At 52.6% G+C, this 11919-nt stretch overlaps 1 protein-coding gene across 5 annotated transcripts in view; it reads right to left on the bottom strand.

The window, feature by feature from the left end:
- Positions 1-498: 498 nt before the first annotated feature.
- The window catches only part of CDK11B (cyclin dependent kinase 11B), a 37276-nt gene continuing 25855 nt past the window's right edge, over positions 499-11919 (bottom strand). For 4 of the 5 annotated variants that reach the window (XM_077151561.1, XM_077151564.1, XM_077151562.1 and 1 more), the window contains exons 7-20: positions 11719-11841; positions 11128-11223; positions 10869-11048; positions 10392-10457; positions 9654-9829; positions 8526-8616; positions 3118-3239; positions 2653-2758; positions 2436-2557; positions 2258-2365; positions 2058-2174; positions 1748-1896; positions 1289-1478; positions 499-1180 (exon numbers count right to left, since the gene is read on the bottom strand). In XM_077151561.1, coding sequence (XP_077007676.1) covers positions 1088-1180; positions 1289-1478; positions 1748-1896; positions 2058-2174; positions 2258-2365; positions 2436-2557; positions 2653-2758; positions 3118-3239; positions 8526-8616; positions 9654-9829; positions 10392-10457; positions 10869-11048; positions 11128-11223; positions 11719-11841 — 1739 coding nt within the window. In that variant the 3' untranslated portion in view covers positions 499-1087. The remainder of the gene's footprint in view (positions 1181-1288; positions 1479-1747; positions 1897-2057; positions 2175-2257; positions 2366-2435; positions 2558-2652; positions 2759-3117; positions 3240-8525; positions 8617-9653; positions 9830-10391; positions 10458-10868; positions 11049-11127; positions 11224-11718; positions 11842-11919) is intronic. The other variant, XM_077151563.1, reaches the window with a different exon arrangement.

Raw genomic sequence — 11919 nt, 5'->3', positions numbered from 1 at the left:
GACTCGGTCCCTTTCTTGGGCTGGGCGGGCACCGGCGCGGGGCCGGCAGCAGGCGGGGTGGCCCCCAACCCGGCCCTGCTGTCTTGAACTGTGGGAGCCGGGCACCCCTACTTCCCCTCGCAGCAACTTGGGGAGAGGATGCGGCCCACCCAGGGGCAGGGACAAGAGCTTTGCATGCCGGGCTTCTCATCACAGAGTAAACCAAGGCTCGACGGCTGGTGGCGCTGGGGAGAACAGACTGAACCCGGGACGAGATGGAGGCACCAGGCCAGGGAAGGCGAGGGGTGGGGACAAGGAGGTGAGGGGGCTGTTGGCCCAGCCAGTCCAGGAAGGGCCTGGCCCACAGGGCCCCCCCAGCTGGCTGTGAGCTGTGTAACCACAGGGCCAGCTCCTGGACGCCCTGATCCCCAGGAGATGGCCACAGAGGCATGAGGTTCCCAGGCCCACTTCCCCTGGGGCCCCTATCTGGGCCAGCCCCTAAAAGGATAGACCAGAGGCTTTCCTCCAAGAATATTTTACTGCACTTTTAAAACACGTAACTCCTTATATAAAACCCACAATGGCTGACAGCACCCACACTGGCCCTGCAAGGCTGCTGGACAGGCCTTTGGGGGCAGTGCTGGCCTGAGGCCCTGCAGAGGTTATGGAGGCCAACCCAGAAGGTCTGTGGCCCCAGGACACTGATCCTGCAAGTTTAGAATATAGAAAAGACGCCTCACCCAACCAGGCTGGGCAGCAGGGCCTGCTGGGGTCCCCATGGCTGTGGGGGAGGGCACCCCCCCACTGGCCAGCCTTGGACATGCGCCTGCTCCTTGTTGCACACCCACAAGGCAAGTCTGATGCACCTGGAAACATGCGGCCTTTCTCTCCACAAACAGGAAGATGTGACTTCATTCTATAAGTTTACCAGGCAAAATAAAATAAAACCAAGTAACAGGAAGCCGAAGTGTCCCAGGTCCTGTGCTTCTGGCCGCCTCTGGCAGCTCCCTCAAGGGAACCGTGGCCACACGCTCCAGGTCCACGGAACTGCAGCTCCATGCGGGGTGTACCCGGGGGGTCCAAGTCAGGGGCTAAGCCAGCCCCGAGTCTAGAACTTGAGGCTGAAGCCTGGGCCAGCGGCCGAAGCGCCCTGGTTGGTGGAGGTGAGGTGGAAGCCTGTCTCCTTCAGGTCGTCGTCACCCTGCAGGGCGAGTTGCGGACTCTCAGCATCCCCAGCCCCCAGAACAGCACACCCTGAGGACCCCCAGCCTCCCCCCAGGACATCCCCCTGCCAGTCCCAGCCCCTCACCAACTGGCTGTACCCCAGGCCTCCCTCGGGGGGCCGGGGACTGGTGCCACGCTTCACCCTCTGCTGCTCACTCTTGGCGGGCCAGGTGGGGAACATAGACGGGTCGATGGGGAGTGGGGTCTCCCGGAAATACTCATGCTTGAGGCCGTCCTCAGCGCTGACCCTCCGCCCGGGGTAGTAGGTCAGGAACCTGGGCAAGAAGAAGGCACCTGGCGCCAGCTCGTGAGGGGCGGGGGGGCCTCGTGGGGCCGGTGCCGCCAGGGGCTGAGCCTGGCCGGCTGGGGGTGTGGCCCTCACTGCGTTCAGCAGCAGTGGGAAGGGAGGCCCTGTGTGAGGGTGCCCTGCCCGGCTGAGCAGGAAGGCCAGGCTGCGGGCCTGGGGAGGCACTCGGGGCATGGTGGCTCTAGGAGGGGAACGCACCTGGCCTGGCCTGACCCACTGCAGCCTGGCAGCACCTACTTGTTCATGAGGTCGAAGCCCTGGTCAGAGAGGAGGGCCCCGAAGCGCTTGCGGAGGTTGTTGTAGGGGTGCTCAGCGAATGTCATCTTCTTGACTGCCGGCAGCTCACTGTAGCCTGGCCAGATCTTTTCGCTGGGGGTCCCCAGGTCCTAGAAGAGAAAGCGTCCTGCAATGGCTGCAGCCTGCTGGTAAAGGGAAAGACCCAGCCACCCACTCCCCCAAAGAGCCCCCCAGGGCCTGGAAACCCCTCTAGGCAGCCCCTCACCATGAATGTGGTATCTCTGAAGTGAGGTCACTCAGACCGGCTCACCTTGAACACTTTATTGATCTGGTCAATTTCAGATTTCCCAGGAAACAGTGGTTTCTGGGTCAGAAGTTCTCCAAAAATGCACCCAACAGACCACATGTCTATGGCCGTTGAGTATTCCTGGAAGCGCAGGGCACATAGCTCAGAGGCCAGGGCAGACAGACAGCCCGGTCCCAGGGTCCCCAGCCCCAGGACACACTCACCTTGGCGCCTAGCAGCAGCTCGGGGGCACGGTACCACAGTGTCACGACGACTGGCGTATAGGCCTTCAGAGGAGACCCATATTCCCGCGCCAGCCCGAAGTCCCCGACCTGCAAAGGAGGGAGCGTGTGGGTGGGGTGGGGTGGCAGGGCCCCGGGGCGGGGGGCACGTGGGTCCCACCTTGAGGATGCCTGCGTGGCTCAGCAGCAGGTTGGAGGTCTTGAGGTCGCGGTGCAGGATCCAGTTGTCGTGCAGGTGCTTCACACCCCGCAGCAGCTGGATCATCAGTGTCTTCACCTCCCCTGGGTGGACAGCAGCGTCACCCCACGCCCTGCACACCCCCACAGCCCAGGCGTCAGCTCCCCACACGCCAGTCCCTTGTTGCCACTGCGCTCACCCGGGAGGAAGGGCTGCCGCATGGTCTCCATGAGGCTCTTGAGGTCGTGCTCCACGTAGTTCATCACAATGTAGATCTTGTCCATGTTGCTGCCCACCACGATCTCCTGTGGGCAGGGGCGGTGGGCGGTGGGTGGCGGGCATGGGGGATGCCCCACAGGGTTAGGGTTAGGGTTAGGGATTCTTGGGGCGCAGGTCTCAAGTGTGAAAGCACCGCTGACTCCAGACCCAGCGGAAGTTTGTGCGGCATTTCCAGGCCGCCTGTGGAGTGCACCAAGGCAAAGGACGCGCATCCCTGCCCGAGGGTGGACAAAGTACAGCTGAGCACACCAGGCCTCAGCCATCCCAGGAGGCGGTGGCAGCTGTGGGCCAAGGTGGACAGGCAGCCCATGCGGCAGCCAAGCAGGGCACGAGTGAGAGGTGGCGCCGCAGGGACAGGACTGATGGGGGCAGAGGCGGGCCGCACCCTGACAGTGACGATGTTCGGGTGCTGCGCCTTGAGAATGGTGTTGATTTCTCTCAAGGACGTGATTGGAAATCCTTCTTTCTCCTTCTCCATTTTCAACCGTTTGAGAGCCACAATTTCATCTAAGAAAACAGTTGAAAGACAAGAACTAAGGAATGTTCTTACCAGGACAAGTGGACAAGCTTAAGGCCAAAAAGGCGGCTTAGCGAGGAGTGGGACTTAGCTCGTCCTCCAGAGCAGCACGTCAACTGCCAGGAACAGGACAGAACAGCTGCTGGGACCACGCCAGTGACCTGACACACAGCGTACCCCAGCCTGGACCAGCTGGACCAGGTACGACCTGCCCCCCCCAGAACCACGAGTCCCCCAAATCGTGGCGGTCAGCGCCCCTCCCCCACAGGCTGCCTCCCAGAGGGGAAAGGAAAGGGACTTTACCACCAGCCAAGACTGAGCACAACGAAACTCCAACTGTGGAATTAATTAATAAATTCTGACTATTAAAAAGAGGCCCCCCAGCTCAGCTGAACCTCAAGTCAAAGCAGAGTCGCTGGTTTTTGCCCCAGTGCAGAGGAGGCAGGGCTGACAGATAAAGAAGAAAGAAAAAAAACACACACATTTTTTTGGATTGGATAGCACATAATACTTGAAAGGGTCTGGACCCTGAAGGAAACGAGGGGGCACATAGGACCTGGAGATACACAGAGCAACATACCAACTTAAGCTCTTAACTGGCAAACCCGAGGAATGGGGTCCTGCTCTGAAAAGGATTTTTCTTTTTCTTTTTTGTGGCCATATTTCTACAGCTTGACTGCTCTTTGGATACAGCTGCAGGGCTTCTCGGGCTCCAACTGCCCCAGACATAGGCAGAAATAAGCTTGTTTGAGTGTTTGTCAGGAGCCTGTGCCTTCCCCAGGAGAAGGGTGGGGCCTGGCTCAGGTGGAATCCCTCCCTCAAGGAATTTAGACCCCAGGGTCTGGAAAACTGAAGTGATTAAAGCCAGCATTACAACTACTCCTCTGTCTCCACCATGCCCCAGCAGGGAGAGTCCACTGAAGTTAAAGGTGCCGCATCATCTTATGCTGGTGGGACCTGCAGTCACACAAGCACCACATACTGGGCAGGACAGAAAAAACAGTCTAGAGACATCACAGGAAAGTCTTTCAACCTGCTGGGACTCACCCTCAGGGAAAACTGACTCAGGTGACTCCCTCAGCTGGGGTCTATAATACCTAAGTAGACCCTCCTAAGGGGTGGGGGAAGGCACCACACAGGCAGGGCAAGAAACAAGAAAACAAGAACTGAAAAATTCTGATCTCTTAAACAAAACCTAAGCTACAGGTCTAGCATAAGCTGAACTGAATGTCAAAGAACAGATAGACAACAAAGTCATCCACTAACTAAGGTAATTAAATGCCTAGATGCCAGCAAAAAATAACGAATCATACTAGAAAAACTGAAGATATGGTCCAATCAAAGGAACAAACCAACAATTCAAATGAGATACAGGAGCTGAAACAATTCAGAATGTTAGAACAGACATGGAAAACTCATCAAAAATCAAATCAATGAATTGAGGGAGGATATAAAGAAGGCAAGGAATGTACAAAAAGAAGAAATCAAAGCCCTGAAAAAACAAATCACAGAACTTATGGGAATGAAAGGCACAGTAGAAGAGATGAAAAAAACGGAAACCTACACTGTTAGATTTCAAGAGGCAGAAGATAGGATTAGTGAACTGGAGAACGGAACATTTGAAATCTGACAAACAAAAGAAAACATTAGTGAAAAGAATGGAAAAATATAAGCAGGGACTCAGGGAATGGAATGACAGTATGAAGCGCATGAATATATGGGTTGTGGGTGTCCCAGAAGGAGAAGAGAAGGGGAAAGGAGGAGAAAAACTAATGGAGGAAATGATCACTGAAAATTCCCCAACTCTTATGAAAGACTTAAAATTAAAGATCCAAGAAGAGCAGCACACCCCAAGAGAACAGATCCAAATAGACATACTCCAAGATACTTACTAATCAGAATGTCAGAGGTCAAAGAGAAAGAGAGAATCTTGAAAGCAGCAAGAGAAAAGCAATCCATCACATCCAAGGGAAGCCCACTAAGACTATGCATAGATTTCTCAGCAAAAACCATGGAGGTGAGAAGACAGTGGGATGATATATTTAAACTACTAAAAGAGAAAAACTGACAACCAAGAATTCTATATCCAGCAAAATTGTCCTTCAAAAATGAGAGGGAAATTAAAACATTTTCAGACAAAAAATCACTGAGAGAATTTGTGATCAAGAGACTGGCTCTGCAAGAAATACTAAAGGGAGCACTAGAGACAGATAGGAAAAGACAGGAGACAGAGGTGTGGAGAAGAGTGTAGAAATGAAGACGATCAGTAAAGGTAAAAAGAAGAAAAATTAAACATGACCTATAAAATCCAAAAGGCAAAATGGTAGAAGTACTGCCCATACAGTAATAACACTAAATGTTAATGGATTAAACTCCCCAATCAAAAGACACAGATTGGCAGAATGGATTAAAAAATAGGACCCATCTATATGCTGTCTACAGGAAATGCATCTTAGACCCAAGGATAAACACAGGTTGAAAGTGAAAGGTTGGGAAAAGATATTTCATGCAAAGGACAATCAGAAAAGAACAGGAGTAGCTATACTAATATCCAACAAATTAGACTTCAATGTAAAACAATTAAAAGAGACAAAGGACACTATGTATTAATAAAAGGAACAATTCAACAAGAAGACATAACAATCATAAATATTTATGCACTGTGCCAGAATGCTCCAAAGTACATGAGGCAAACACTGGAAACACTGAAAAGAGAAATAGACACATCTACCATAATAGCTGGAGATTTCAATTCCCCACTCTCATCAACAGACAAGAATATCTACACAGAGGATCAATAAAGAAACAGAGAATTTGAATAAAACAATAAATGAGCTAGACTTAACAGACATTTATAGAATATTACACCCCACAACAGCAGGATACACCTTTTTCTCAAGTGCTCATGGATCATTCTCAAGGATAGACCATATGCTGGGTCACAAAACAAGTCTCAATATTTTTAAAAAGACTGAAATCATACCAAACACTTTCTCAGATCGTAAAGGAATGAAGTTGGAAATCAGTAATAGGCAGGGTGCCAAAAAATTCACAAATATGTGGAGGCTCAACAACACACTCAAACAACCAGTGGGTCAAGGAAGAAGTTACAAGAGAAATCAGTAAATATCTCGAGGCACATGAAAATGAAAACAAAACATATCAAAATTTATGGGATGCGGCAAAGGCAGTGCTAAGAGGGAAATTTATTGCCCTAAATGCCTATATCAAAAAAAGAAGAGCAAAAATGGAGGAATTAACTGTCCACTTGGAAGAACTACAGAAAGAACAGCAAACTAACCCCAAAGCAAGCAAAAGAAAAGAAATAATGAAGATTAGTGCAGAAATAAATGAAATTGAGACTATGAAAACAATGGAGAAAAATCAACAAAACCAGAAGTTGGTTCTATGAGAAAATCAGTAAGATTGATGGACCCTTAGCAAGGTTGAGAAAAAGGAGGAGAAGATGCAAATAAATAAAATCAGAAATGGAAGAGACATAACCACTGGCCCCACAGTAACAAAGGAAGTAATGAGAGGATACTATGAACAACTTTATGCTAATAAACTCAATAATGTAGATGAAACAGACAACTTCCTAGAAAGGCATGAACAACCAACATTGACTTGAGAAGAAACAGACGACCTCAACAAACCAATCACAAGTAAAGAAACTGAATCAGTCATTAAGAAGCTCCCCCCAAAAAGAAAAGTCCAGGACCAGATGGCTTCACATGTGAATTCTACCAAACATTCAAGAAAGAATTAGTACCAATCCTGCTCAAACTCTTCAAAAAACTTGAAGAGGAGTGAAAGCTACCTAACTCATTCTATGAAGCCAACATTACCGTCATAACAAAGCCAGACAAAGATATTACAAGAAAAGAAAAGTACAGGCCAGTCTCTTAATGTGGCCTCTCTCTCTCAGCCAACACGACAAGCAATGTCACTGCCCTCCCCATCTCTACACAGGACATGACTCCCAGGGATGTGGACCTTCTTGGCAACGTGAGACAGAAATCCTAGAATGAGCTGGGACTCAGCACCAAGGGATTGAGAAAACCTTCTCAACCAAAGGGGGGAAGAGTGAAATGAGACAAAATAAAGTGTCAATGGCTGAGAGATTCCAGAATCGAGAGGTTATCCTGGAGGTTATTCTTACACATTAAATAGATATCAATTGTTAGTTAAGATGTAGTGGAGAGGCTGGAGGGAAAACTGCCTGGAAATGGAGAGCTGTGCTCCAGTTGCCAAGTTTCTTGAAGATGATTGTTTAATGATACAGCTTTTGCAATGTGACTGTGTGATTGCGAAAATCTTGTGTCTGATGCTCCTTTTATCTACGATATCAGCAGACGAGTAAAACACAGGGCATAAAAATAAATAATGGGGGAACAAAAGTTAGAATAAATTTAGTGAACAATGCCAATATATTTAATGAGGATTAAATCTGTCTTTGCTAGTACATGGAAGAGCCCTCTCTCTCTGCTTGGGAGCAAAACTATTCTCTTAGCACTAAGAAGAAAAGCCCAAATCTGTGGCACTTCCGGAATGGCTTTTTTCCAAAAATGGTCAAGAAAACTTCCCTGCACCCAACCTGCCCCCGCTATGATCTCAATGAGACCCAGCGAACCTTTCCATTTCCATACACTGAAGCCCTCTCCAGCCACAGGTGGCAGAGGCTGGGGAGAGGCCAGCAGCAGCTCACAGTGCAGATGCCTGTGGAGCATGAGTCCCTTAGGGATGCCAGGCACACGTGTGGCATCTGCTCCTGCCCTACCCACAGGACTCACACTGACCCCAACGTCTGCCCTCACCCTTACCCTGGCCTCCGTCTGTCTCCTGTTGCCCTATGAAGCAGTCACCTACTCTTACAAGCTGTGGCAGGGCCTCCAGGGTTAGGCTGGCCCCAGCCCTGACAGGAGCCCCCTGGGTCTGTCCCTGGTGAGCCACAGCCTGGGGCCAGTAGGAGAAGGTGCAGCTGGAAGCAAGCCCAGGAGGGAACAGCCTCACAGACTGAGAGCCCCTTTCAGACCAGCTCTCTGGCATCCAGAAGGATGGGCACATTTAGTGACATCTGTGCTGAGGCCACAGAGCAGAGACTGTACTGGGCAGGGAAGTCCTGCTTATAGGGGCCACAGAACTGTCCTCCTGGGGTTGTCACGAGGCCCAGCCGAGCCATAGGGGCTGAGAGGTGCAGAGCTTGGCAGGTACAGGCTGCCGCTCAGACTTCTCAGTGCCTGCCGTACCTGCGAGGGACCCAGGCCACGGCCCACCTGTTTTCTTGTCCTTTGCTCTGTAGACCACGCCGTAAGTGCCCTCCTCGATCCTGTTCAGGCACTGGAACTCCTCCACGCTCCGGCAGCCCTGGGAAGACGCGGGAGGTGAGCTGGCAGGAATCGCACATGCCCTTGAGCCCTTGGCTGCCCACTTGGAGCAAGCACAGCTGCAGTGTGATTGGACAGGTCATCATGACGCATCTAAGAGTGGGCACAGTGGGTGGGACCAGCAGTGTCTTTCGATTCTCTTAGGGGAGCCCCCTTTATCAAGGAACGGAGACACGAATGCAGGCCCATCCTGGGACCTGTCCTGGGACCTGTTCTTTTGAGCCACGTGCTCCTCTGACCTCAGGGAGGTGATGCAGAGTGAACCCCCATCACGTGCGGAGGCACTCAGCGCCGGGGTGCTGCTCACCCAGGGGGCTCGTGTGTAAGCTCTTGCTGCTCAGCAGCTCCAGCTCCAGGTGCCCCTCGAGGGGTGCAGGTCACCCGGCTGAGCGCAGGGTGCACAGCTGTAGAGTGGGCTCCGGACCTGGTGCCCAGGAAGGAAGTTGGTGGCGTCCACAATGGGGATCTAGCTGGGGCCCCCACTAGCCACTGAGCGCCACACCCAGCGCCACTGAGCCCATTCGGACACGCTCCTTCCCAAATCCTCCTGTGGGCTGCGCTTACTGAAACTTTCACACCGACTGCCTTTATTCACCATAACCTCATCTGCACAGAGCCCTTGGCCCCCACCCAGCTGCAGTGATCACAGGGTCCCACCAGGCTAAGAGTGGGTGGTGGGGGCCTGGTGGCTCTCTGGCACCCAGACTACCTTGCTCCCACAGACGTGCTGCCTCAGATGAAGGAAGGATGCCTCGCCGTGGGGAGGTGTCCCCAGGAATCTGCCCTGACTTAACCCTGGGCCTAGAAATGGGCGGTGTGCAGCTGTGCCCAGTGGCCTTTGGCACACCCTGCACAGACGGCCCCACGGCACACGCCCCAGCAAGGTCTGGACCGCACACTCGGGACAGCTCAGACACGAGGGAACCAGGGGTTCAGCTTGGTCTCAGGTCTCCTGCCTTGTACACTCTCGCCAAAGTGGAGAACCAGCAAAGGGGTGATTCGGGATGGGGAGCTGACCTGCAGGGCAGGCAGGTACTTCGGCAGCTCCTGTCTGAGCTCGATGGGTGACAAGGCCGGGGAGCCGGGCACGTAGTCCCCCTCGGTCAGGGCGCTGCTCTGAGGGGTCCCCTCACCCACGTCTTCCTCCCCTTCTTCACTGTCCCCGGAATCGCGATCAAACCGTGACTCTGGAACTGCAAGAGTTAAACCTGGTCGTGGACTGGGAGGGAGCAGGCCAAAGCCTTCTTCCTGCGCCCAGTGTGGAGGGCAGAGACGCCACAGGAGCAGGCGCTGTGTGGGCCAGCAAAGGTCGCCTTGGCTGCTGGGAGCTGGTGGCTTCCAGCTGCACCTCAAGGAGGGCAGATGCCCGCGGTGCCCCCAACCATCATGTCCACCGAGCCTGGAGGACGCAGCCTTGAGCCCACCTGCCTGAGGCCAGCCCTAGAGCAGCCCCGCTGGCCTCCCTCAGTCTCCGACCATGTTCAGTTGAAACCGGCCCTTTCCAAGGAACGTCAGTCCCCCAGCTTGACCACAGGCACAGGCCGCAGAGCAGCCAAAAGCCAACGAAGAGGTTTCTGCACCGGCTGGCGCACACCTCGCAGGCTGCCAGGATAAGAGTCTGCCTGTGGTTTCTGGTATAACTGGGGTCCTGGTGGGTAAACTTCTGGGAGGGTGGTTTAACGGTGCCATACACGCAGGCATCACCACACACAAGGACGTGTGAAAAGATGAATCCTTTACAGGGGAGGGTCTCACCAACTAAAATGTGGTTCTCGGTCTCTCGCTCTTCGTCTTCACTCATTTCATCTTCACTCACTTCTTCTGCAAGATAAGAGAGGCATCTGTTTGGGCGAGAGGAGCAAGTGAACCCGGGGGGCCCCCAAGCCACCTTCCTCTCTCGGCTCTCACCAAACCCCTAAGAGAAGCGCAGCTTGAGCTGATGGTAACCAACATGCATTCTAAATCACCAAATCCAGAAACTCACAGGAATCCTAGATTGCAAGGCACTTGTGATTTAGAAATGTTTTAAAATCGAGGCTTCAAATCCTTTGGGTGTAGTTTCTCAACGCCCCACAACGTGGGCACAGTGCTGCTGCTCAGCACGGGCAGGCTCTGGAATCGAACCTGGGTCTCCAGCATGGCAGGAGAGAACTCTGACACTGAGCCACGGTGGCACTGCCCGTGCACTGTGCTTTTATAATCCAATTTAAAGACGTGACAGCATGCTCTCACCAGCTGACTGCTCAGAAGCATCCTCAGAGTTGCTCCCTGTCTCCTCCTCCTCCTCCTCCTCCTCCTCCTCCTCCTCCTCCTCTTCTTCCTCCTCTTCCTCCTCCTCCTCCGATTCTTCACTGCTGCTGCCCTCCTCCTCCTCCTCCTCCTCTTCCTCCTCGGAGCCAGACCCCGACTCTGCTTCAGGAAAGAAACCAAGCCGAGGTGACGCTTGCCAGGCCATCCCCTCCCGGCCCAGGGCCCAGGCCTGCTGGGCTACCTGAGGACGAGGCCGCTGAGCTGGTCTTCCTCTCTCCGTCGCTGATGTCCTGTAGGTCGGAGAGGGGGTCTCTCTCTTCCTTCTTCTCTTCTCTTACTGAGAAACAGACCATCAGAGGGATACGGGGGAAACAGTTTAAAATAAGCCAGACAAAACCACCAAAGAAATCAGATGCTAACATCAGTTTCTATGAAAAATAGTTCATCCACGTGTTCTTACCTGGAAGAAAAGCTCTTAAAAGGACCAGTAATAAATTTTTCAGCCAAAATATCAAAAATAAATTTAAAATGCATTACACCTAAACATCAATGGTCCCTGTGATAATATGGAAGTACTCTAAAAAACAGTATTTTCCTATATAAAAGAAACAGATATTATTTAGTAGGCTTTTCTCAAATTACTTCAATAAATTTTTAAAGAAACAAGGTTTTATGCTCAGAAAATTCTCAGCAAAGCAAAGGCCCATGCTGCCTGGTGCCTGCAGGCCGACCCTGGCTTCCTGTTGCCTCCTGGCCTGAGCGGCCCCAAGGACAGGCCTCCCCTGGCTGCTGGCCACCTGCCGGCCTGAGTTTCCCCCAGCACGGGTCTCACCTGGCTTCCGGCCGTCTCCCAGCTCGAGCCTCTCCCGGGGTGGGCGGAGGGGGCTGCGGCTCCAGTGGCTTGCCTTTGTCTTATCACCATAGTCCTCTCTCATCGTTCGGTGATGTGCAGAGACTGGCATGCACACAGGGCAGAGCGGGGAATGCAGCTGGCAGCACCCTCTTTCCCACAGAGCCCCCCAGGCCTGGCATA

The sequence above is a fragment of the Tamandua tetradactyla genome, chromosome 2, assembly GCF_023851605.1.
Source record: "Tamandua tetradactyla isolate mTamTet1 chromosome 2, mTamTet1.pri, whole genome shotgun sequence".
Classification (NCBI taxonomy): Eukaryota; Metazoa; Chordata; class Mammalia; order Pilosa; family Myrmecophagidae; genus Tamandua; species Tamandua tetradactyla.
The sequence above is the reverse complement of the archived record's forward strand: the minus strand, read 5'-3'. Positions and strand labels throughout refer to the sequence as shown.